The sequence below is a fragment of the Ascidia mentula genome, chromosome 8 (assembly GCF_947561715.1).
Source record: "Ascidia mentula chromosome 8, kaAscMent1.1, whole genome shotgun sequence".
Taxonomy (NCBI): domain Eukaryota; kingdom Metazoa; phylum Chordata; class Ascidiacea; order Phlebobranchia; family Ascidiidae; genus Ascidia; species Ascidia mentula.
Window position 1 is genome coordinate 530,233 of NC_138573.1, and position 26,125 is coordinate 556,357.

Genomic DNA, 26,125 nt, shown 5'->3' on the forward strand with positions numbered 1-26,125 from the left:
TGTTTACAGATCTACATGAGAGCAATGCTATGTATTATACTTGGGGAGCATCACAGAAAAACCTCTCAGATGCTTTGCATGAGTGCATTGATAAAGGAGGAATTCTACCTTCACTGACATTTCTCAATAATTCAATGTTAAAGGGAAAATGGTGGAATGAGTTTAGCAATAGTGTCTGGTTTGATGGTAGGAATATTGAACTAATAAAAGTGCTATAAAAATAATGTTTTTTTAACATTTTTCAAGTAATTGTTTTTGCTTACGTTCATTACTAAATTAAAATATCTCTGTGAATTTATTTTTCTCACATACAATTTAGGGGGTGATAATACAGTAAACGACACCTTGCTTGATGCAAATTCATCTAAATGCAGTACCATCGACCATATGGGCCAAATTATAAATAAAAGCTGTGAAGAAAAGTTTGTTTTTTTGTGCATATTTCCAGGTGTGTTTTGTGTACAAATACTTCTTTATTTAACCTATGATGAAATTTCAAAAGGTGTAGAGATTATTGAAACAAGCAAGTGTTATTATGATAAAGTTGTTGTAAAGTGGAGAGATGGAACAAAATACAATGGAACAATAACTTACACCTTATCTGTGTTTAACTCCAACGTGTCAGTTAACATCAGCAAACAGATCACACAAAACTCAACATCAAACTATGAATATTCTGCATCTGTTGAAAATCTTCCAACTGACGCAAAGTTAACAGCAATGGTGAGTGAGTGAAGGTTGTTGTTCAATAATTGCCTTGTATTATCGTAGTATTTCTGTTATTTCAGGTTAAACTGTTTTCCAAATATTTTGGATATAATCAAATGTCACAAAAAACAGCACTTATTTCAAGTTTGACACAAAACTTGTATGGTGAAATGATTTTATTGTCATCAGTTTGCAGAATCCAAATTAATATTTCTAAAATTTTAATGGCATCCATAAAACACGTTCAGGTTAGTTTCATTTAAACGGAAGAATATTTTAAGTCTAGTTTTAAAACTTTTTCTTCTATTCCAACCAAACATTTTAGCTGTCTATTGCAAAGTATGGAAGAAACAATTTTACAAATACATCCCTTACTGTAAAACCATATTCTTCCATAACACATGATGTGAATGTTACTGAAGTTGAAAGTGTGAAAGCAACTTTACAAATTTCATCTGTTGATTGTAAAAACTTAAAGTTTGAAATTAAAGGAAATTGTTCAAAGCCAGAAGGTGGGAAATTGTGATTTTGCTTGACAATTTTTGCTTGTACGTTATATAGAAATTTGTTTTCAGACAAAGAAGACAATTTTAACTCTAATAGTTTTGCCAGCACTGTAGTTATTGGAGCATCGGTTGGATCTGTTATGTTGTTTCTAGTCATTGTTCTAATAGTGGGATTTATTTACATAAAACGGTCAGTAAGTGTTATTTTGAGGTTGATAAAATAAAATATTTAATACATTTCCATGTTACTTGCTGTATGAGTTTAGTTATATGTTCATAAAACAATATTTTGTTCGTTTAATATCAATTTATTAAACAAATTAGAAAGAGAAACAAGTTGCGGAGTTCATTTAACACAAGATCAACATCCAAGAAAAATGGTAAAACTAATGAAATTGAATTAAATGAAAAAACTCCAATAAGTGAAAAACAACTTAAGGAATTTTACTTGAACAGCAAGAAAACTGGACACAAAAAACTACAAACACAATTTCAGGTTCTTTGCATAAGTTTTCTCTCTATTTCAAAATCCTGTTACCTCATTGGATTTATGGTTTTTTTTCAGTTGCTACAAAAATGTAGACCAGTGAAATCGTCATCAGTTGAAATGATGGAAAATCCTTATGAAGTTTTGTCAAGTATGTTTTTGAGTTTTGTCAATTGTCTTTTTTGCATTTAACTGTTGATTTGCTCAAAGGCTCATCCAGGAATGTAAGGAAAGTAACACCAACCTATGCTCACACGAGTGGAGATTACATTGATTTTACTTATAAACAAGTAAAGAATTAGATTTAGTTGATCACATATCAACTTTACTGAAAAAATAACCTAACTTTCAGGAAAAATGTGAAATATCTGATAAATGGAAAGTTGTTGGAAATCCAAGTTATGAAAACATGGATCAGTTTTGGACAATGGTTTGGAATGAAAATGTCCATGTAATAATTTGGTTGGACGATCGTAGTGGTCGGAAGGTAAGGTTGGATTGTGACATCACAAATCTCATTTCATTTGATGGTACTTTTGTTGTGTAGAATCCATGTGTCCAATATTGGCCTCAAAATGGACGGACTAAAGAATATGAAACCACCAGAGTGTGTTGCAATGATGTCATTGACTGTGGTTGTTACATCATAAGGAAGTTTAGTGTTGAAGAATCGGTTGGAGATTATGCAACGGTTTGTAAATATTGCTTTTTTGATTGTTCATGAAAAGTTTTGTAATAGGTAATTTGATATCAGAAAGTAATTTTTTGATTCTTATGTTAGGAGTTACGTCACATCACACAATATCACTTCACCGAGTGGCCAGCATACAGCATTCCTGCGACGTCTAGTGGTCTTGTGCGTCTGATTCGAGAAGTTAAAATCAAAATGAAAGAAATTCAATCTGGAATTGGAAAGATATTTCCTGTTGTAATTCACTCAACGTAAGAATGTTGGTTTTTATTCAAGTGTTGAGTTGTTTTAATTTTTTACTTTGATGCAGATGTGACTGTGGACGAACTGGAACGTTTATCGGACTCGATTATTTGATCAACCAAATAAATGAAACACAAACTATTGATGTTTATCATATGGTCTACCACATGAGGCAGCAAGGGATGGAGATTGTTAAAAATGTGGTATTATGATGTAACTGATATGTCAAATCGAGAGGCATTTTGTACAAAATTACCATGGATGTTGTTTCTTTTAAAATTTGGTATTTAAGTATCATTCGCCAACCATGCATGCAGCAGATCTTTAAATTCACATTTTCAAGTTTTGCCCAAAATCACTTTTTCAAAATGAGTTTTAGTTTAATTTTTTTGTGTTCAGAGAAATTGTTTTGTTATAGGAACAATACATATTCCTTTATAAAGTAATGGCAGAGATATCAGTGTTTGGAGATACTAACATGAATGTAGAACAATTTAAATCTGTCCTAGATGGAATGAACAGGTTTAAAACAAATTACGTTTTTTATTTTGCCCATTTTTTTTTTAACCAAGCCTTCAAATTTTAGATCTCCGCAGCAAAACACGGTTACAACCCAGTTTGAATTGTTGCAACACTCATTGGATGAAGGAAGTGTCTTTCCTGTTACATCCGATACGACCCAACAAGATAACACATGTGAGCGATAATATAGCAGTTTCATTGTTTTTTTATTTAAAGACATAAAAAAATGTTTTTTTAAAGATGAGACTTTCACAAACACACAAGATTATGAAAACATTTCAACCAACACAAACCGTGCTTACAAACTAAAAGTAAGTTTTAATTAAACAATCAATTTTTTGGTTTAAAAACAATTTATATTCTGACTGTTTCCTTATGAGGGTTTTAAATAGGACTAAAATAATGTTTTTTAATAAAATCCATGTTGTAGGGATACAGAGGCCACACTATTCTTCATGATGCAATCAATGGAAATTCCAAATCATTCTGGAAGCTGATTTTGAATCAAAATGTGAAACTGATTATTATAGTCGGTCAAGCTGCTGTAAGTTTATGTTTTGTTTAAAATAGACACAAAAGAGTCTTTATCAACAAAACCAAGTTGTTCTCAGAATCCTAGATTAATCCCAAGCAGTTTAAGTATAGAGAAGCAGTATGGAGTTACTTGTGTGACACTTATAAGTAAAGATTATCAAGCTGTTCAACATGGAATCAGCAAGTTTAGTGTGGAAAATGTGGATAACACCAAGAAGGTAAAGTACCAGTTTGGTTTTCATGAAATCCTTGTTTCTCTGTCCTGAGTTACATTAGTTTTGACATTGTTGTTATTATGGGGTTTTGAATTGAGTTTTAACATGTTTAATAGTAAGGGTATGTATGCAGATTGAAACCAAACTTGTTTGTTTTGATTCCTGGGAATCCAGCCAAAGTTATTGTGAAGCAAATCAACTCATGCAGTTTGTAAATCTCATTGAAACTTTGAATGGAGAAAATAAGAATGGAAATGTTCTCATTTACTCTAGGTAGAAGACTTGTTTTCTCAAATATGAAGCAATTTTTCTCAAAGATGTGTAAGAAATTACGTTTATTAATGTTTAGTGATGGATTGACAAGATGTGGAGTCTTCTGTTGTTTGTGGAATCTTGTTTCTCGCTTTAAAGCAGAGAATATGATTGATATTTTCACAACATTCAAAGATGTGAAGGAATCACTTCCAAGTTTTAATGTTGACATGGTAAGTTTGTTGTTGATTAAAAGTGTTGGAACTTCCTTATTTAGTTTTGTTTGTTTTAGGAAACTTACAAGACTTGTTATCACACGATGGATGGAGTGGTGAAATCTTATCCAAATACTTAGTTTTCTTTTGTGTCAAACTTGAAAATTGAAATTTTATTATATCAATCTATTCTGATGATTGTTTAATTTCTGGAGTAGTATAATATAAAAATTAAAATTTTGAAATGTTGTAAAAAACTAGTTTTTGTTTTTTATCTGTGTATTTTTCACATATAGAAATTTGTTTTTAAAGCTGATTACTTTTGTTTGTTGTTGCTATTTATTCGGTTTTGTTATATTGTCGTTTATTTCACAAACCTTGTTTGAATATAAAATTGATCATATTATGGATGGAATGGTATTTAGTAAATATCATGTAGTAAGCACATATCAGAACATTCCATAGTTATCTATTTGTTGTAACATACCCTGGTGGGAAGTTTTAAAGGGTTTATTTCTTCTTGAACCCCTCAAGTTAATTCCAATGAATCATCCAACATTGCGAATATTTTAAAAAAAGCTTCTTGGAATTGTAGTAAAAATATTGGTGTAGTTCGCAGTAGGTTTTGGGCCGTAAATTTGACGGGTAAATTGCTATATTCTATGTTGAATCTGTTAGTACTGTGACATTTTGTCTTATTGACAGCAAGCTACATCAATATTGACTGTGCTTTGGTTCAGTGGTTTCCAACCCAGAACAATTATTATACATTTGGCCACTATTACCAGGCCGGAAGGGTCTTCATAGGTTTGAAAAGAGCGAATTTCTATGTTGTTGGTTGTTTTGCATTGTATTTGTGTATCAGGCCAGTTGTCAGACCTATATACAACAGGTCAATAAAGGGACAAACCTGACCCATTGAGCCAACATGAAGAGGCAGTCCCAGTCCCACTTTATGTGGGTTGAAAGGAAATATTTATGTATATGCGTATATATGTGTGCATTTGTTGTAATATATCTGTTTGTCTACTGTTGTAAAGTATAGTGACTATATTATTTACTGTTGTATGTAAAATGATGTAAATATTTTTGGAAAAAGACTATATTATTTAAATGTCTGCAAATGGAAGACAAGTATTTATTTATTTTGTTAGTTTGTTTCACTATTGGAGAATGTGGTAGGTCTTTGCCATTTTGCTGTTGAATATAAGATTTTATGTGTTCAGTGAGTTCACATTTTTGTGAACAGTTTCTTATATTGGTCTTTTTTGCAATATATCTATGTTGCACAATTTTAACGCTAATCAAACTTCTGTTATTTCAATGATGCTTTGTTATAGATTGCTCAGCATGTCAAGGTCGTTATTATGTTCTTTCCACCACAACTGCAACATATACAAATGCTCAAACAGCTTGTACAAATGGAGGTGGGGAACTGACAAGTATTCCTGATGAAGAAACTCACAACCAACTTGTGACACAAGCAAATGGGATTGGGAATGGATGGGAAACCAGCGCGACAATTAGTAAACCCTGACATTCACTGAATTTATCTATTGTACTTAATGTATGTTTCCACAGCTGCTTATACTGGAGGTCATAAAGTGGGGAATCAATTTCAATGGCAAAATGGAACTGTTTATGCCTCTCTTGTTAGAGGTACAAATTGCAGTGAGATTTTTGGGCTTGAGGGTGATGTTATATACAGTAGAACCTGTTTAATTCTGACTTTGTCTGACAATTTTATTTAGATAAGGCTACTATCCAAATTGTCTGAAGATGAATGTTGCCAGTGATCTGTGTAACCTAAAGACACAGAAAGCACTGTAACACATGTTTACATGCAGATTACCTAAAGATCAAAGGGCAAATTAACTGTCATAAGCAGAACAATGACATCTGTTACTCAATTGATGTTGCAATGTAACCAATTCACCCAAATACAGGTTATAAGATGTCAACAAAGAAACTTTTATTTCCTCCCCCACCTTTGAACGGATTAAGCAAATTTCCAGATAAACTGAATCTGAAAAAAATTGTTTTTTTGATTACTGAAAAAATCAAATCATCTTAGGTGATGTGATATCCATCCAAACAAAAACAAAGACTTAAACATGTTACAATGATTATTTGGATTTTCACTTTACAACCCCTGTTTTTTTACCAAACTTTGCTTATTATGAACAAATTTATCTGACAAGTCAAATCCCTGGTTAACCCAATTTAACTGTGTTTATTCCATGTTAATATGACTTAGTATAATTTAATAGTATTTAACGTTTGTGTTCTGCAATGCATTTTTGATTATTAGCTGTTGCATCACTGCTGGCAATTGTTTCATTGCTGAAAAGGTCATAAGTACTAAGTACACAATATGTTTGTTATCTCAGTAACTCATGTTTTTCGACTGTGATTATCATATAGCATACTTGATTAAATGGTGATTGTCTGCATCATAATGGATCACGATAGCTCAACCACCAAGTAAAAATAATGCATTGTATTTTTGTCAAGGCACTTGGAGCAACACTGGATATGCAAATTGGTTTACTGATGATGTCCATGCAACCAACACACCATCAGGTGGTGGATATTGTATGACATTTCATGGATTATACCAAAGTGGGGTTCATATTTGGACATGGCGTGATCTTCCATGCAATTTTCAACGTTACTACATTTGTTCACATATGGGTAAATGTTAATCACTATCTTGTGTGTAAAGATTACCACAATTTTTTTCAATGCCAGGCATTGTATTTTTAAAGAACAGTTTTTTAACACAAATTTAGATGCTAGCCACTCAGTTGCAAAGCAATAATGCTATTCCTTGACTATTTTTCTTTGAAGAGAAAATTCAGTCTGTGTTCAATTAGGTATAGAAGTAGGTGCAAGCCACATAAAACCTTTGAATTGTTGAATTGACCATCCTCTGTCAGTATGCACAGGCTATAACCTACATATTATTATTGACTCAGATGCTTTTACTGTATTGTATTGATATGATGATTAGCTTTGCAATATGGACTTAATAGCGGTGACATTTATCATAATATTTTTTCTGCATTAGGTGACAGATTGATTTCTTTGGACAAACCAACATACAGTGATGTAACACCTGGGCAACAGTTTACCATCATAATATCAATATCCCACCTATATATACAACCACTTGATCTATACTACAAGTTTAATGATGGAAGCAAAACCTTGATTACAAGTGGTTTTAATGGAACAAGTCATACTTATACTCTCACTATGCCTTCAAGTTCTAATTCAATCACAATCAATGGTGAAAGTTCTGTAACATCATGTTCTATATCTGCCACCAGTCAACTTAAACGATTTGAAGGCATGTTGATAAGTTTGGTATATATTTCCAACAAGAAGTTTTTTTCAAGTGTAAACCTATATTTTTATGCATTGATTTTTGTTGTGATTTAGCCTTGGCTTTAATTTTATAGCAAACAGAATACAAATTCTTACTTCTTGTTTACAGCAACTATTCACATAAATGTTATTTTTCATGAAATTTGTTGTTAAAACAACCTCACCAACATCATAAATAGTTACACTGCACAGTTTCGTATTGTAGTGAAGCATGCATGTATATATAAATCTGGAAGTATTTCTCAGCAAGGAAAATATAACCAACGTCAAATCTTTTCAGTGAAAACAACATTATCAACAACATCAATAGTGGCAAGTTCCAGATCAACTCAACAAGTAACTTGTACAGTAACTGGTTACTCAAACCCACAAGCAAGATGGTTCCGGTAACAATCCTTTCCTTGTTATATTAAGTTCTATGAGTTTATCTGTTACAGAGTAACTAACCAAGTTACCACATCATCATCATCATCCAACATTTACCAAAGTACCAACATAAATGTTGATTCTTACACTTCTCGATCAATTCTCTACATACAAGGTAGCACTGTAGGAAGTGATGGGGGACAATATGTGTGTAGAGCAACAAACTGGAATGGTGGTGGAAATACTGACAGTACATTAACTGTTAATGGTGAGTTAACCAAAACTTCAATTTGATTTTTGTGTCATTGTTCATTAAAATATTGTTTTGTGATTAGTTGCTGCAAACATCAGCACATCACCAACCACACATATTTTCACATCTGCAAGTCAACAAATATTCACATGTACTTCATATGGTTATCCCACACCTCAAATAACCTGGATGAGGTGAGATACAAATAAATAACAGACAATCAGTTTATTAATTTTTGAAATTTACTGACTTTATTGTTGGAAACTTTGAACTATCAATCCTTTTTCTCAATATTTTTTAAAATAAAAACTAATTTGCCAGTATGTTGTAATATACATCAAGTGATAAATACAATGTGACTATTTTTTGTTCGTGAAGAAAAATTTTGCTGTTAAATTTTAGTACTGTGGATTGCAGTGATATTGTAAACTAATTACCAGTTGTTTGTGTTGCAGAAATAAAGCTAACATTGATATCAAGGGAAATATTCTCCAAACATCACAAGAAACAACATCATCACAAAACAAAGTAGAAAGAAAACTTTATGTTACACTTCAAGATATTAGTGAGGCTGGACAATATACATGTGAAGTTTCAAGTAATGTTGCTGGTGGAAGTGATAAAACAAGCAACATACAAGTTCAAAGTAAGAATCAAAAACATTAAAAATCTGTAAGAAAGGAGCTGTTGGTTTTGAAACTTGTCTTATTTGACGCTTAGATCACAATGTCGATTTTTATTACTTCAGACTCTGAAAACATCAGCACTTCTCCAACATCCATAGTTTTCAAAAATGAAGCAAAAATATTCACTTGTACTTTTACTTCCTATTTGAGTTTGCAGATTGACAATGTGATTTGGATGAGGTTGTCTTGTATGCCTTTAATATAAAACTAAGATAATAGTATTAACATTTAAACAGGAACGGAGTGAATATAAGTACTTCATCAAATGATGGAACTTACCAAACTACTAAAGTCAAAACTGAAACAACTATTACCAGAAAACTTTATGTTAAACTAAACCATGTTAGTGAGGCTGGAAATTATACTTGCACCACCGTAAGAACAGATGGTGGACCAACTCTAAGCAGTAACATACAAGCTCATGGTAAGTAATTTTGTGTGTTAGTTTTTTGTGAAATTATTGTGTTTTGACAAAAAGCCTTTTCCACAGTTGCTGCAAACATCAGCACATCTCCATCTTCACATATTTTTACTCCAGGAGACAAACAAATATTCATATGCACATCATATGGTTTTCCTATACCTCAAATATCATGGTTCAGGTTTGTTATAATTGCCAGACATATATACAAATATATTCTTTTTTTTTCTTTCCAATGTTTATATGTACGTTTATATGTTTAGTTTTGATGCAAAATTACTTTTTGTATTTGTAGGAGTGAAATTATTCTTCAGCAATTGAGTTCTACAAATATTTACCAAAAACCACAAGTAGACACACTTTCACTTAACAAAGCTGTGAGAGAACTTGATGTTACATATCAATATATTGAAGATGCAGATATTTATACATGTAAAGTTTCAAGTAATGTTGATGGTGGAAATGATAAAACAAGCAACATACAAGTTCAAGGTATAAACTATATACTGTGTCAAATAATCCTGTGGTGGATTTTAACATGAAAGTAAACCAAGAATCTTGTAGTAAAACTCAGCAGTATAAATACCTGCACCAAATATTAGTTGGAATTTTGGATGACATTTTTCAAATGATTCTTTATTTGAAGTTTTTGTTTATTTATTTGAATAACAGAAGTCCACTAACTTTTTTCTAGCTCTCAAAACTTTTTTAAAAGATGGATTGTATGTAAGGCTTGACTGTTAAAAACTATAACAACTGCCTTGTTTATAGTTTGGCCAATTTACAAAAACTCCACTGCACCCAAAACCTTCAGTCAGCTTCAAAACTTCACCTGTACATTTGTTGGACGACCAACACCTGTTGTGAGTTGGAGAATTAATGGAAAGATAATAGAAGGAGATAACAGTAACCCAGCTGTTATATCATCATCAAGCAGTGGACATCAAATTGTTTCAACACTTTCCTTACAAAGTTCTGTGATATTTGGTCCAAACTCAACTATTGAATGTTGGGCTTCAAATGATTTTGGAATTTCAAAGTCAAATTACTTGATATTTAACAATGGTAAAAAATATGTTGTTGTTTTAAAAGTGTAGTTTCACCAAACTTTATTTCACTTAACGTACAAAATGTGTTTTAAACTTGAAAATTACCAATTTCTTTTTTGTTTAATAATTTAGGGCTGCAATGGCACAATGGTCAATATTTTGTGGTGGGAAGTTCTGAGAAAATATTCACAGAAGCATTGAATGAATGCAGGGAGAACGATGGGGTCCTTCCATCACTCATATTCATCAAGAGTTCAAGTTTGCGAAAAGAAAAATTTTTAAAAGAAACTTGGGTTGATGGTGAGATTTTAACAATAAAAACAATTTTGTCTGAAGTAAAACATTGAGGTGGTTAAGTTATACTTGTGTAAGCATGCCAAAAAATTTACTTCAAGCAAAACTGTCCTAATCCAAACTAAGAATAAACTTTTTCATTTCAGATTTTCATTTCAAAATTTTCATTTCAGTTGGTCATTCAGTGTTTGTTTGAGTTAATTGAACATAAATAAATGTTATTGGCAATAATTTTTACCACACAGGTGTTGACACTGCAACTAATAGGACTTTATCAAATCTCCAGTCAATGAAATGCACTGCTGTTGATGGGAGTGGTCAAATTATAAATAAAAGTTGTGATTCAACAAATATATTTCTGTGCACATTTCCACATGTGAATAAAGATATCAAGATTATTGAAACAAGCAAGTGTTATTATGATAAAGTTCTTGTAAAGTGGAGAGATGGGACAAAATACAATGGAACAATAACTTGCACCTTATCTGTGTTTAACTCCAACATGTCAGTTAACATCAGCAAACAGATCACACAAAACTCAACATCAAACTATGAATATTCAACATCTGTTGAAAATCTTCCAACTGACACAAACTTTACTGCAACAGTGAGTTGGTAGAGGTTGTTCAGTAATTGCCTTGTATTATTATAATATTTGTGTTATTTCAGGTTAAACTGCTTTCCACATATTTTGGATACAATCCAACCTCTCAAAAACCAGCATTTACTTCAAGTTTGACACAAAACTTGTATGGTGAAATGATTTTATTGTCATCAGTTTGCAGAATTCAAATTAATATTTCTGAAATTTTAATGGCATCCATAACACATGTACAGGTTAGATTTATTTAAACGGAAGAATATTTTAAGTCTAGTTTTAAAACTTTGTCTTCTATTCCAACCAAACATTTTAGCTGTTTATTACAAAGTATGGAAGAAACAATTTTACAAATACATCCCTTGCTGTAAAACCATCTTCTTCCATAACACATGATGTGAATGTTACTGAAGTTGAAAGTGTGAAAGCAACTTTACAAATTTCATCTGTTGATTGTGAAAACTTAAAGTTTGAAGTTAAAGGAGATTGTTCAAAGCCAGAAGGTGAGATAATTTTTTATCAGTTAGCATTTTACAGAAAGGTACTAAAACCATTTGTTCTAGACAAAGAAGACAATTTTAACTCTAATACTTTTGCCAGCACTGTGGTTATTGGAGCATCGGTTGGATCTATTTTGTTGTTTCTTGTTATTGTTCTAATTGTGGGATTTATTTACGTAAAACGGTCAGTAAGTGTTATTTTGAGGTTGATAAAATAAAACATTTAGTACATTTCCATGTTACTTGCTGTATGAGTTTAATTAAATGTACGTATAATAATATTTTGTTCTTTCAATACCCAATAATTTATTCAGAAATAAGTTGCGGAGTTTGTTTGTCACAAGTTCAACATCCAAGAAAAATGTTGGTAAAACTGATGAAATTGAATTGAATGAAAAAACTCAAATAAGTGAAAAACAACTTAAAGAATTTTATATGATCAGCAAGAAAACTGAACACAAAAAACTACAAACACAATTTCAGGTTCTTTGCATAAGTTTTTCCTCTATTTTAAAATCCTGTTACCTCATTGCTTTTATGTCTTTTTCAGTTGTTTCAACAATCTGAATTGTTGAAGCCAGTAAAATTGTCATCCATTGAAATGGTGGAAAATCCTTACGAAATTGTTCCAAGTATGTTTTTGAATTTTGTCATTTTTTTGCATTTAACTGTTGATTTGCTCAAAGGCTCATCCAAGATGGTTGAAAAACTTTCACCAACCTTTTCTCACATAAGTGGAGATTACACTGATTTTACTTTTAAACAAGTACATAATTATTTCATTGTTTTATCAGATATTAAAACTTTCCTAAAAAAGCTGATTTTACTTCCAGGAAAAATCTGAAATATCTGATAAATGGAAAGTTGTTGAAAATCCAACTTATGAAAACATGGGTCAATTCTGGACAATGGTTTGGAATGAAAATGTCCACATAATAATTTGGTTGGACGATTGTAGTGGAAGGAAGGTTAGTTTGGATTGTGACATCACAATTCTCAATTGTGTAAGCTGCATACAGATGGTCACTGCTTTGACCTATAAGGTCTCATCACTGCAGTTTGCTTATCACAATTCTCAATAAATTTGATGGTACAACAGGTAACTTTCTGTTGTGTAGAATCCATGTGTCCAATATTGGCCTCAAAATGGTCGAACTAAAGAATATGAAACCACCAGAGTCTGTTGCAATGATGTCATTGACTGTGGTTGTTACATCATAAGAAAGTTTAGTGTTGAAGAATCGATTGGAGATTATGCAACGGTTTGTGAATACTATTCATGAAAAGTTTTGTAATAGGTTATTTGATATCAGAAAGTGCTTAAAAACTGCTTCTTATGTTAGGAGTTACGTCGCATCACACAATATCACTTCACCGAGTGGCCAGCATACAGCACTCCTACGACATCTAGTGGTCTTGTGCATCTGATTCGAGAAGTTAAAATCAATATGAAAGAAATTCAATCAGGAAGTGGAAAGATGTTTCCTGTTGTAATTCACTCAACGTAAGAATGTTGGGTTTTATTCAAGTGTTCAGTTTTATTTTTTACTTTGATGCAGATGTGATTGTGGACGAACTGGAACATTTATCGGACTTGATTATTTGATCGACCAAATGAATGAAACACAAACTATTGATGTTTATCACATGGTCTACCACATGAGGGAGCAAGGGATGGAGATTGCTAAAAATGTGGTATTATGATGTAACTAATATGTCAAATCCTGAGGCATTTTGTATAAAATTACCAGGGAATGTTTTTTCTTGTAAAATTTGGTATTTAAGTATCATTCGCCAACCATGCATGCAGCAGGTCTTCAAATTCACATTTTCGAGTTTTGCCAAAAATAACTTTTTCATGATGAGTTTCAGTTTAATTTTTTTGTGTTTGCAGAAATTGTTTGTTTTGTTATAGGAACAATACATATTCCTTTATAAAGTAATGGCAGAGATATCAGTGTTTGGAGATACTGACATGCATGTAGAACAGTTCAAATCTGTCATTGATGGAATCAACAGGTTTTAAACAAATTTCATTTATTTTTGCCCATTTTTTTTTAACCAAGCCTTCATATTTTAGATCTCCACAGCGAAACACGGTTACAACCCAGTTTGAATTGTTGCAACACTTATTGGATGAAGGAAATGTTTTTCCTGTTACATGTGATACGACCCAACAAGATAACACATGTGAGTAATAATTTAAAGTTTTACATTTGTATTTTATTCAAGTGTCAAAGAAAGAAATTTAAAAAATATTTTCATTCAGATGAGACTTTTACAAACACACAAGATTATGAAAACATCTCAAGCAACACAAACCTTGCATACAAACTAAAAGTAAGTTGTAATTAAATATTGGCTGCAAATAGTTTTTCAATTTTTTGGTTTAAAAACAATTTATATTCTGACTGTTTCCTTGTAAGGGTTTTAAATAGGGCTAAAATAATGTCTTTTTTTAATAAAAGCCATATTGTAGGGATACAGAGGCCACACTATACTTCACGATGCAACTCTTGGAAATTCCAAATCATTCTGGAAGCTGATTTTGAATCAAAATGTTGAACTGATTATTATAGTCGGTCAAGCTGGTGTAAGTTTGTGTTTTGTTTAAAATTGACACAAAAAAATTCATCATGAAATTCGGAGTCTTTATCAACAAAACCAAGTTTTTATTCTCAGAATCCTGGATTAATCCCAAGTAGTTTAAATATAGAGAAGCAGTATGGAGTTACTTGTGTGACACTTATAAGTAAAGATTATCAAGCTGTTCAACATGGAATCAGCAAGTTTACTGTGGAAAATGTGGATAACACGAAGAAGGTAAACAGTTTAGTTTTTATGAAACCCTTGTTTTCTCCGTCCTGCGTTACATTGAAATCGACATTGTTGTTATTATGTTTTTTTTTCAATTTAGTTTTGACATGTGTAACAGTAAAGGTATCTTTACAGATTGAAACCAAACTTGTTTGTTTTGATTCCTGGGAATCCAGTCAAAGTTACTGTGAAGCAAATCAACTCATGCAGTTCGTGAATCTCATTGAAACTTTGAATGGAGAAAATAAGAATGGAAATGTTCTCATTTACTCAAGGTGGAAGACTTGTTTTCTCAAATATGTGTAAGAAATTAGGTTTATTATTGTTCAGTAATGGATTGACAAGATGTGGAGTCTTCTGTTGTTTGTGGAATCTTGTTTCTCGCTTTTATGCAGAGAATATGATTGATATTTTTACAACATTCAAAGATGTGAAGGAATCACTTCCAAATTTTAATGTTGACCTGGTAAGTTTGTTGATTAAAAGTGTTGGAACTTCCTTATTAAGTTTTGTTTGTTTAGGAAACTTACAAGGCCTGTTATCGCACAGTGGATGGAGTGGTGAAATCTCATGAAAATATTTAGTTGTGTTGACCTTGTTATTTGGTTCTTGTATTCTCTTGTATTGTGATTAGCTTTTCTGACGTATACATTTATTTCCAGATTCTTCATATTTTATTCTTGTTACTTCACGAGCAGTAAAACCATAAAAATATTTAGTTGTGTTGACCTTGTTATTTGGTTCTTGTATTCTCTTGTATTGTGATTAGCTTTTCTGACGTATACATTTATTTCCAGATTCTTCATATTTTATTCTTGTTACTTCACGAGCAGTGATAAAACCTTTTAAAAATATTTAGTTTCTGTTGATCATAGATAGTTTTAGATGAATGAGATTGTTATTTTCCGTTTCTTTTCATGTGCTTTGTTCACCTTATCTGGTTGGTATTTTAAAACCAAGCTCCCATCTTTCTTTAATTAGGAATCTCACAGCTGTGTGTGACATCAATTAAAAAGGTTTCACTTGGAGACCCAATGATTACTGTGTTGTTAAAACTGTAATTTCCCTCACAATTCTTGATTATTTTCTTATCATTGAAATAATGTTAAACCATGTGTTTGTTCTGACTTCATGCAAAACCACTCACTGACATCTATGTTTTTCTTGTGTTAGTTGTGTATATCCTTCTTAATCTTAAAGTCAGGACAGTTATTTCAGCAATAGTGGACATAAATTATTTCTCAGTTAATTTTCCCACAGGTCAGGATTTAAATTTTATCATGAGTGGAGATTAATTATTCCCTGAAAGCCTTAAAGACCGACTTTTTGATCAGTTTTATTATTAAATGACAGCTCTATATCGAATGGGTATTGCTGAATACAGAGCAAATATGTTTTTGGTTGTCTGTGGAGGTGGAAATATTCGTGGATGCTCTGCTGTGGGTGTCTTAATCATGGTTATTTTGGTAACATTGTTTTGACCAAGTTGGTATAGCCAGTTTCTATATGTTTTATGTTTGAAGCGAAATGTATGGAATGCATTCCTGTGTTGTTTTCTTAATTTTGTTTAGTCAAATAAAAAATGATGCAGGTAAGTTTTATACATTGGAATGGGATGATGATTATATATCTTATTCATCTTGTCTGGTGATTGGCATTATCATGTTGTTGAAGATGGCTCAGCATGTCAAGGTCGTTATTATGTTCTTTCCACCACAACTGCAACATATACAAATGCTCACACAGCTTGCACAAATGAAGGTGGGGAACTGACAAGTATTCCTGATGAAGAAACTCACAACCAACTTATGACACAAGTTAATGGGAAGATTGGAAATGGATGGGGCACCAGCGCAACAATTAGTAAACCCTGACATTCCCTGAATTTATCTGTTGTACTCAATGTACATTTTTACAGCTGCTTATACTGGAGGTCATAAAGTGGGGAATCAATTTCAATGGCAAGATGGAACCGTTTATGCCAGTACGAGCACTGGTATGTATTTTGATTTCTCTTTTTTGGGTACATATTGGAATAAGGTTTTTTGGCTTGCAGGCAATGTTATATGCAGTGGAACTTGTTCATGCCTAGATTTGTCTGACAAATTTATTTGGATAAGGCTACTGTCCTGATTTTGTGAAGAAGCCTAAGAGTTTAATAATTTTTTTATTACATGCAATAAGTTATCTGTGTAACCTAAGGACCATAAAGCATGATAACACATGTTACGTGCCTATTTCCCAAAGAGCAGTGTGCAAATTGACTGTCATGTGCAGAATAATAACATCTGTAACACAATGTAACTAATCTGAATCCACCAAAATACAGATTACAAGATGTTAACAAAGAAACTTTATTTGAAAATAATGAAGATCTGGATTAACTATTTGTTATATCTTAAGATTTTTGTTGAGAAATGAATATGAATAATTTCTTCCTCCATCTTCGAACATATTAAGCAAATTTCTGGATAAACTAAATCTGGATTAAACAAGTTTTTGATACATTTTTCTCCCCAAAAATTGCTTATTAATTACAGAAAAGATTTCAGTAAAATCAACTTAGGACAGTGGTTCCCAACCTGAATTCTATCGCATACCTCTTCAAATTCCTGCACAGTTGCCACGAACCACCTACAAAAAGGCATAACTGAGTGAAATACCATCTTTAAACTTTGTTTGTTTTCATTGTTTGAGTAACAGCCTGATATGAGCGTATAATTTCTAAACAATTTTAAATGTTTCATATATTGGCCTATATTGTTAGCGCCAAACACATTTGTCAAATGTTCGGGTGTACCACCTGGATGAATTTAGCGTACCACCGGTCGGGAACCACTAACCCTGTTTACATAGCCAAGTTGACTTGATGCTGAAGTCAATTAGTAAACTGGTCATGTGATTTTCAAATTCGACACACAATAGCAATGCATTTATGTAGGCTTTTTAGTCAGCTTAAGTTAAGCTGTTTTGGACTGACAAGTAAATTTATATAAATGCGCCACACAAAAATGGTTTGAGAACCACTGACTTATAGTAATATTTAATAGTAATGCAGACGCATTCCTTTTTTGAATAATTAATGCCTAAATAATTAAAGTTAAGAAAAACATGTTAGAATGCTTTTTTGGGTCTTCAGATTGTGAGATGATTTACATGTGTTCAGCCACTGTTTTTTTTACCAAACTTTTTACCAAAAAATGTTTAAGTCAAATCCAGATTAACTCAATTACTGCTGCATATATTCCATGTTAACATAACTTCAAACTGTTTGTATAAATATTGATAGTTTGACATAAAATATGGGTTGTGCCATGCATTTTTTTTGTTATTAATTGTTTACATCATTGGTGTCAGTTGTTTGAATGAATTAAATATAATATGTTTGTTAGCTCAGCAACTCATATTACATTAAATGTGATTATTATAAAGCACACCTGATTAAATGGTGATTGTCTGCATCATAATGGATCACGACAGCTCAACCATTCAACCACCATGCATAAATATTCCATTGTATTTTCGTCAAGTTACATGGAGCACTACTGGATATGCAAATTGGTTTACTGATGTTGCCCACACAACAAATACCCCATCAAATGGTGGAGATTGTATGACATTTTATGGATTATTCCAAAGTGGGTTTCGTACTTGGACATGGCGTGATATTAAATGTGATGTCCAACGATATTACATTTGTTCACATACGGGTAAGCTTTGATCCATTGTTTTGTCAGAAAATTATTTATATTTTATCCTGATATCCTGGCATAAAGCGATTGTATTTATTGATAGTGAATAAACACTTTCTTATACAGGGAATAGTTTTTTGTTTAACTACTTAAGATTTCCGATATTGTAGTTGTTGGTCGATATATGCAGTGATTTTTATGTTCAAGCATTTTCCAATGTTTTTTTTCCCAACCTGGGAGTTGCAAACGTTTTTATCAAAAGACCACAAAGACTTACATGAGGAATTTAAGCTCATAATATATGATTTAAATGCCTTTTGTTAGCATTTAAGTAGTAGCAAGTGCAGACAGTTGCTGTGAAGCAAGGGAATGAACCTTTCAAATTTACAAATTATTTTTTGCATTTTTTTGAGTTAACTCAAATTTCCGCCTCATTTTCAGTTGTTTTGGATTAAACATTGCAATATGGACATAATAGGACTATTTGTGGTGAGCTTTATTTCTACTTTAGGTGACAGAGTGATTTCTTTGGACAAACCAACATACAGTGCTATAACTGGGCAACAGTTTACCATCATAATATCAATATCCCACCTATATATACAACCACTTGATCTATATTACAAGTTTAATGATGGAAGCAAAACCTTAATTACAAGTGGTTTTACTGGAACAAGTCATACTTATACTCTCACTATGCCTTCAAGTTCCAATTCAATCACAATCAGTGGTGAAAGTTCTGTAACATCATGTTTTATATCTGCCAGCAGCCAATTTAAACAAGGTAACAATAGCACACTTATACAAGGTAAAGAGATGTTAGCAATAAATTATCATCAATTAAACTTTGTGATTATTATCATCATAGATTTTTTTAACGCAATCTTAATCATAATCATGAATTTTTTGTGCCTTAATTTCTGCTGATTGTAGCCTTTTTCTGTAATCTAGGTAAATTCCTGACATTTTTTTTTGTTTAGCCTTGATTTTGAAACAGAGACTAATTAGAAATGATATTTAAAAGCAATTATTAAATTCATTTCAACTGTTCATGTAAACATTTATTATTTTGTTTAGTCAAAACAACATTATCAACAGCATCAATTGTGGCAAATTCCAGTTCAACTCAACAAGTAACTTGTACAGCAACTGGTTACTCAAACCCACAAGCAAGATGGTTCAGGTAACAATCCTTACCTTGTTATAACAAGCTCTATGAGTTTATCTGTTACAGAGGAACCAACCAAGTTACTACATCATCATCATCATCCAACATTTACCAAAGTACCAACATAATTGTTGATTCTTACACTTCTCGATCAATTCTCTACATACAACGTAGCACTGTAGGAAGTGATGGGGGACAATATGTGTGTAGAGCAACAAACTGGAATGGTGGTGGAAATACTGACAGTACATTAACTGTTAATGGTGAGAAAACTAAAACTCTCATCTGATTTTGTATTCTCTCTCATTAACATTAACATTGTAACATTTGTAAAAGTTGCTGCAAACATTCAAACATATCCCTCTTCACATGTTGTTACAATTGGAGTTCAACAAATATTCACATGTACTTCATATGGTTACCCAATACCAACTCAAATAACATGGATGAGGTGAGATGCGGGAGTGGATGCTTAGGTTCCAACCCTTGCTGAAAGCATAAAAGGCAAAACTTTTGTGAAAGGATTTTGTCCTCATGTTGTGTGATGCACATCAAATGGCTTTTCTCTAAAAAACTATTACATGGAACAAAACAAAATAATTTTTGTTTTAAATCAAGAATGTGTTTTGGTGTTTCTGAGGTGTTCTTTTTGGCAAATAGTATGAAACGTATCACATTTTGTTAAAATGTGATCAATTGTTTTAGGTGCCTATCAGCTAATTAATGATGTTGTTGATGTTTTAGAAATAATGCTAGTGTAAGTTCCAGTGGAAATATTAACCAAACATCACAAGTAACAACATCATCACAAAACAAAGTAGAAAAAAAACTTTATGTTACACTTCAAGATATTAGTGAGGCTGGACAATATACATGTAATGTTTCAAGTAATGTTGCTGGTGGAAGTGATAAAACAAGCAACATACAAGTTCAAGGTATTGTTTGTTTTGCTGTTTTGAAACTAGTTTAAAATTTGTTATGAGTCACAGTTTAAATAGAATTTCAACGCTGCAACCAACTAAAAAAATTAAATATCCCTTAAACCATTTGGATATATTTACATTTTAAGTTTATTTGTTTCATTTTGGGGTATTTAAGGAGAAAGGAAATATTTTTCTTTTGCACCCACTACAATATATTGTAACATGGGACACTGATTGTGTTTCAGTTGCTGCCTCTATCAATACATCTCCAACCTCAATTGTTGTCACACTTGGAGTTCAACAAATATTCACATGTACTTCTAATGGATTTCCTTTACCACAAGTTACTTGGATGAAGTAAGTAAACATGATAAGTTTTCAAAATTGGGTGATGTAATAATATTATATTTTCCAGTATTATACTTTTAGTTGTTATTCAAAGGTAAATATACTCAACAGTCATTCAGCAATATTTCCCAAGTGCGGGAACATTAATTTATGTAAGCTTCTTAATTTGATATTGGTGTTTGCATGGATATTTTGTCAAAAATGTTTTTTGAAACTGAACTAAACTAGGTGTATTTTTTCATAAAACCCTAGAGATACAGTTGCAGTTGGTTCAATCGGAAATATTCAACAACAAACAACAACATCACAAAATACAAAAACTGTAAAACTTAATGTTACACTCCAAGATATTAGTGAGGCTGGACAATATACATGTAAAGTTTCAAGTAATGTTGCTGGTGGAAGTGATAAAACAAGTAACATACAAGTTCAAGGTATTGTTTGTTTTGCTATTTCGAAACTAGTTTAAATTTTGTTTTGAGTCACAATTTAAGTAGAATTTCAGCACTGCCACCAACTAAACAAAAAAATATCCATTCAACCGTTTGGACATATTTACATTTTTAGTTGATTTATTTCATTTTTGGATCTTTAAGAAAAAGGGAAATATTTTTTATTCACCCAAAACCATAAGTTGTAACGTAGGACACTGATTGTGTCTCAGTTGCTGCTTCTATCAATACATCTCCAACCTCACATGTTATGACACTTGGAGTTCAACAAATATTTACATGCATTTCCAATGGATTTCCTTTTCCACAAGTTACTTGGTTGAAGTAAGTAAACATGATTAGTTTTTGAAATTTGGTTATGTAATAATATGGCATTTTCCAGCATTATAATTTTTATTTTTGATTCGAAATAAATATACTTTACACTTCTTAGGGAGTCATTCCCACATGCAGCAACATGCATTTTATATTTTTTTTTTTACTTGATTTTGGTGTTTGCATGGATATTTTTACTTAAATGATTTAAAACTGAACTAAAGTAGGGTGTTTTTTCATGAAACCCTAGAGATAGAGTTGCAGTTGGTTCTGAAAATATTTATCAACAAACAACAACATTACAAAATATAAAAACTGTAAAACTTTATGTCACACTCCAAGATATTAGTGAGGCTGGACAATATACATGTAATGTTTCAACTAATGTTGCTGGTGGAAGTGACAAAACAAGTAACATACAAGTTCAAGGTAAAATTGAAATATTATTCTTAACTGACTGTTTGTGCAACTTATTATTTATGATTAGTTGCTGCAAACATCATAACATCACCAACCTCACATATTTTCACATCTGCAAGTCAACAAATATTCACATGTACTTCATATGGTTATCCCACACCTCAAATATTATGGATAAGGTAATATACAAACAACTATCAGACAAACTGTTTATTAATGTTTGGAATCTAAACATCAATCCTTTATTATGAACCTTCTATTAAAATGAAATATAATTTTTTACCATGTTGTTATAATATTGCATAAAGTGATAAATCCAGTATGTCTTTGATGACTTTTTGAAAAAATAAAAAACAAACCAAAACTGTCAAACACCCAATCATGTTGTGGTAAACTCATGCAATTCAAAATGTATATTTACCATTTTGGGCCAATATGAAATATATTTTGTTAATTGTGTATTTAATTTCATTGCAAGTGCTTGGTCACTATATGTATAACTGTTGCATGTATAAAGCTTCAGTGGATCATATCAGTTGATTTTTTTTAAATTAGCTTTTTAAAATCCAGTTTGTTTTCAGAAATGGAGCCAGTGTAAGTTTCAGTGGAAATATTTACCAAACATCACAAGTAACAACATTACCACAAAAAAAAGTAGAAAGAAAACTTTATGTTGCACTTCAAGATATCAGTGAGGCTGGACAATATACATGTAAAGTTTCAAGTAATGTTGCTGGTGGAAGTGATAAAATAAGCAACATACAAGTTCAAGGTAAGTATCAATAACAACCATGTGTTATTCAAAAATGGAGCTGTGGTTTTAAAGCTTGTTTGTTATTTGACGCTTAGCTCACAATGTCAATTTTATTTAATTCAGGTTATGAAAACATCACCACTTCTCCAACATTTCAAGTTTTCAAAAGTGAAGCAAAAAAATTCTCTTGTACTTTTATTTCCTATTTAAATTTGCAGATTGACAATGTGATGTGGACGAGGTTATCTTGTATCTTTCCAAACTATAAACTAAGATAATAACAGTAACATTTATACAGGTATGGAGTGAGTGTAAGCACTTCATCAAATGATGGAAATTACCAAACTACTGAGGTCAAAACTGAAACAACTATTACCAGAAAACTTTATGTTAAACTAAACCATTTTAGTGAGGCTGGAAATTATACTTGCACCACTGTAAGAACAGATGGTGGACCAACTCTAAGCAGTAACATACAAGTGTATGGTGAGTATTGTTGTGTGTTAGTTTTTTGTGAACTTGTGTTCTAACAAAATCCTTTTCCACAGTTGCCGCAAACATCAGCACATCTCCATCTTCACATGTTTTTACTCCAGGAGACAAACAAATATTCACATGCACATCATATGGTTTCCCTATACCTCAAATATCATGGTTCAGGTTTGTAAACAATACTTAGCCAATAGGACTCTTCATTCCAACATATTTATGTGCTTGTTTAGTTCAATGAAAAATTACTGTACATTTTTCCAGAGGTGAAAATAATCTCCGGAAATTGAGTTCTACAAATATTTACCAAAAACCACAAGCAGACTCACTTTCACTCAACAAAGCTGTGAGAGAACTTGATGTTACATATCAATATATTGAAGATGCAGATATTTATACATGTAAAGTATCAAGTAATGTTGATGGTGGAAATGATAAAACAAGTTCTGTGCAAGTTCAAGGTAGGAAATGTGTACTGTGTGAAATATTGCTGTGGTAGGTTTTTCAAGAAAGAAAGTGAACTCTAAACTTGTTTTTACCTTTAAACTTTGATAAACAACAAGAGTAAAATAATTATCATTTTCCAATTGTGCTCTGAATATTTAAATTTCAATCATAAGATTGGCAGTGTGTTATAAAATGAAGATGAAAATATTTGTTATTTGTTACTGATATTATATTTGTTTAAATTAAAGTTGCAACAAATATTAGCTCTTCACCAAAGAGTAAAATTGTTACTTTTGGAAAACCATTAATATTTGAATGCTCAACGTTTGGATTTCCAAGAAAACTTCCTAACTGGTTCAGGTGAGAAACTGATAAAGAGCATCAAAAAGGGGCTCTGTATTTATGTTTTGTTTTTAAAGAAAAGGAAAACAAGTGACTTATGATGATCGCAACATTTATGCTTTCCTGGAAAAATATTGGTCAATTCAAAAATATGTGAGAAAACTTAACATTACACTTCAACATATTAATGAGAGTGGAAACTACACATGTCAAGTTGACAGTAACCTTGGTGGTGGCTTGATTTTGTATGAAAATATTCAAGTTCAAGGTGGGATTGTGGTTTGTATGTAACCTTGTAAGGTTGTAATGTGCATTCCTTATATTAGTTGCTGCAAACATCTCGATTTCAACACACAAGATATTGGTGAATGAATACAATGAGGTGTTTACAGTTGAGTGTGTTTCTTATGGATTTCCTACACCCACTCTTAACTGGATCAGGTAACTTCCTGACTATTAATAACTCATAGGTGTAATGTTGCACAGTGCCTAATATTACTGGCACTGCCTTTTAATGATAAGTAACGTTGTTGTTAACATATTCATCTTCATAAATTACCATTTCAAATTATACCAGTGCTATAATGCTGTTATTAACAGATACAACAAAATTTGTAAGTTGTGTAAAGTATTTGTTTGTTGCATATAGTCATTTAATTTCTTTTGTTCAGGTGCTAATTTGTGTTATGAAACATTACATACATTTGTCATACAATAACTAAATTCGTGCTTTGCACAGACTTTTGCCACTTGACCCACAAAGTTTACTGTGTTAGTTTAATTATGTTTTTGTATTTAAATACAAACTTACTACACTAATTATCTTTTTATTATGTTTATAGAAATGGTGTTGTATCAAACACAAAATCATCTCCTGTGCATCAAACAACATCCACTACTGGAAGTTACAAGACAACATCAACACTGACTTTAACACAAATAGGTTCTTCACAAGCTGGTCAATATAAATGCATTGCATCCAATATTCCTGGTGGACCTGATAAGGAGGCATCACTGTTGGTTATATGTAAGCTTCTTTGGAATATTTTCACAATAACTTGCTTAGTGTAGATTTGCCATTTGGTCATTTCTTTACTAATCCTTGCAAAAGCATTTTTAGTAAAATATGTTCACCTCAGCTTTGTTGGATCTTTGACCAATTGACTGCTGATAAAATATTTGGAAATTAATTACAAACCTTATGTTGTAGCAAAGGTACCAGATGTCAAGGAACATAATGGTCAATATTATGTTGTTTACAATGCGACACAAGATTATTCCTCTGCAATAAAACAATGTAATGCCAGAGGAGCAAGTTTAGGAAACCAGACATTTTTGAATAAACTGTTTGTACAAGGGATATGGATTCAAGGTCATTTATATTCTGGATTTTTTACCTCTAATTTTACAACTTTAACAATAATTAAGCTTCCAAGACCTGCTTGAAGATGTAGCCTTCTATAAAAACAACTTGTTTTAAACCAAACAAATGGCAAATATTACACGAACCTGATTTTGATGCAAATGTTACTTCATCTCCAGATGTTGGTAAAGTTTTCAATCAATCTTTGTGTAGAGTTTATGTTGGAATTAACCAAACTATCAACACAAGCTGTGATGAATTGCATCCATTTGTATGTTTATTATCAGGTATTTTCACAAGATAGATATCTGTGTTGATGACATTTTTAACACTGATATTTGCAGGGATTGAGATTATTGAAACAAGCAAGTGTTATTATGACAAAGTTGTTGTAAAGTGGAGAGATGGGACAAAATACAATGGATCAATAACTTACACCTTATCTGTGTTTAACTACAACATGTCAGTTAACATCAGCAAACAGATTACACAAAACTCAACATCAAACTATGAATATTCAACATCTGTTGAAAATCTTCCAACTGAAACAAACTTAACAGCAATAGTGAGTGAGTGAAGGTTGTTCAGTAATTGCCTTGCATTATCGTAGTATTTCTGTTATTTCAGGTTAAACTGCTTTCCACATATTTTGGATACAATCCAAC

The 26,125-nt window shown here is 31.8% G+C and overlaps 3 protein-coding genes across 3 annotated transcripts; all 3 read left to right on the forward strand.

Annotated features, from left to right (window-relative positions):
- The first annotated feature begins 1,287 nt into the window (after nt 1-1,287).
- On the forward strand, nt 1,288-4,522 carry LOC145912252 (receptor-type tyrosine-protein phosphatase alpha-like). Its single transcript, XM_082999666.1, has 16 exons — nt 1,288-1,404; nt 1,539-1,710; nt 1,780-1,852; nt 1,912-1,991; nt 2,054-2,188; nt 2,249-2,392; nt 2,483-2,643; nt 2,703-2,838; nt 3,054-3,157; nt 3,222-3,331; nt 3,398-3,468; nt 3,588-3,701; nt 3,769-3,909; nt 4,040-4,179; nt 4,256-4,391; nt 4,451-4,522. Exons 1-16 carry the CDS (start codon nt 1,355-1,357, stop codon nt 4,511-4,513), a joined length of 1,830 nt encoding a protein of 609 aa, XP_082855792.1. The 5' UTR covers nt 1,288-1,354; the 3' UTR covers nt 4,514-4,522.
- Nucleotides 4,523-13,899: 9,377 nt separating this feature from the next.
- On the forward strand, nt 13,900-15,684 carry LOC145912201 (receptor-type tyrosine-protein phosphatase zeta-like). Its single transcript, XM_082999609.1, has 8 exons — nt 13,900-13,949; nt 14,011-14,120; nt 14,200-14,270; nt 14,410-14,523; nt 14,613-14,753; nt 14,883-15,022; nt 15,078-15,213; nt 15,269-15,684. The coding sequence occupies exons 1-8, from the start codon at nt 13,906-13,908 to the stop codon at nt 15,329-15,331; spliced, it is 819 nt and encodes a 272-aa protein (XP_082855735.1). The 5' UTR covers nt 13,900-13,905; the 3' UTR covers nt 15,332-15,684.
- Nucleotides 15,685-18,213: 2,529 nt separating this feature from the next.
- Nucleotides 18,214-26,125, forward strand: LOC145910685 (hemicentin-1-like). Its single transcript, XM_082997876.1, has 24 exons — nt 18,214-18,385; nt 18,951-19,223; nt 19,517-19,622; nt 19,674-19,870; nt 19,944-20,058; nt 20,352-20,542; nt 20,776-20,887; nt 21,131-21,312; nt 21,543-21,654; nt 21,896-22,074; nt 22,133-22,244; nt 22,647-22,837; nt 22,943-23,060; nt 23,118-23,305; nt 23,368-23,479; nt 23,573-23,769; nt 24,004-24,115; nt 24,175-24,365; nt 24,424-24,538; nt 24,940-25,124; nt 25,308-25,469; nt 25,640-25,747; nt 25,805-26,029; nt 26,088-26,125. Exons 1-24 carry the CDS (start codon nt 18,214-18,216, stop codon nt 26,090-26,092), a joined length of 3,660 nt encoding a protein of 1,219 aa, XP_082854002.1. The 3' UTR covers nt 26,093-26,125.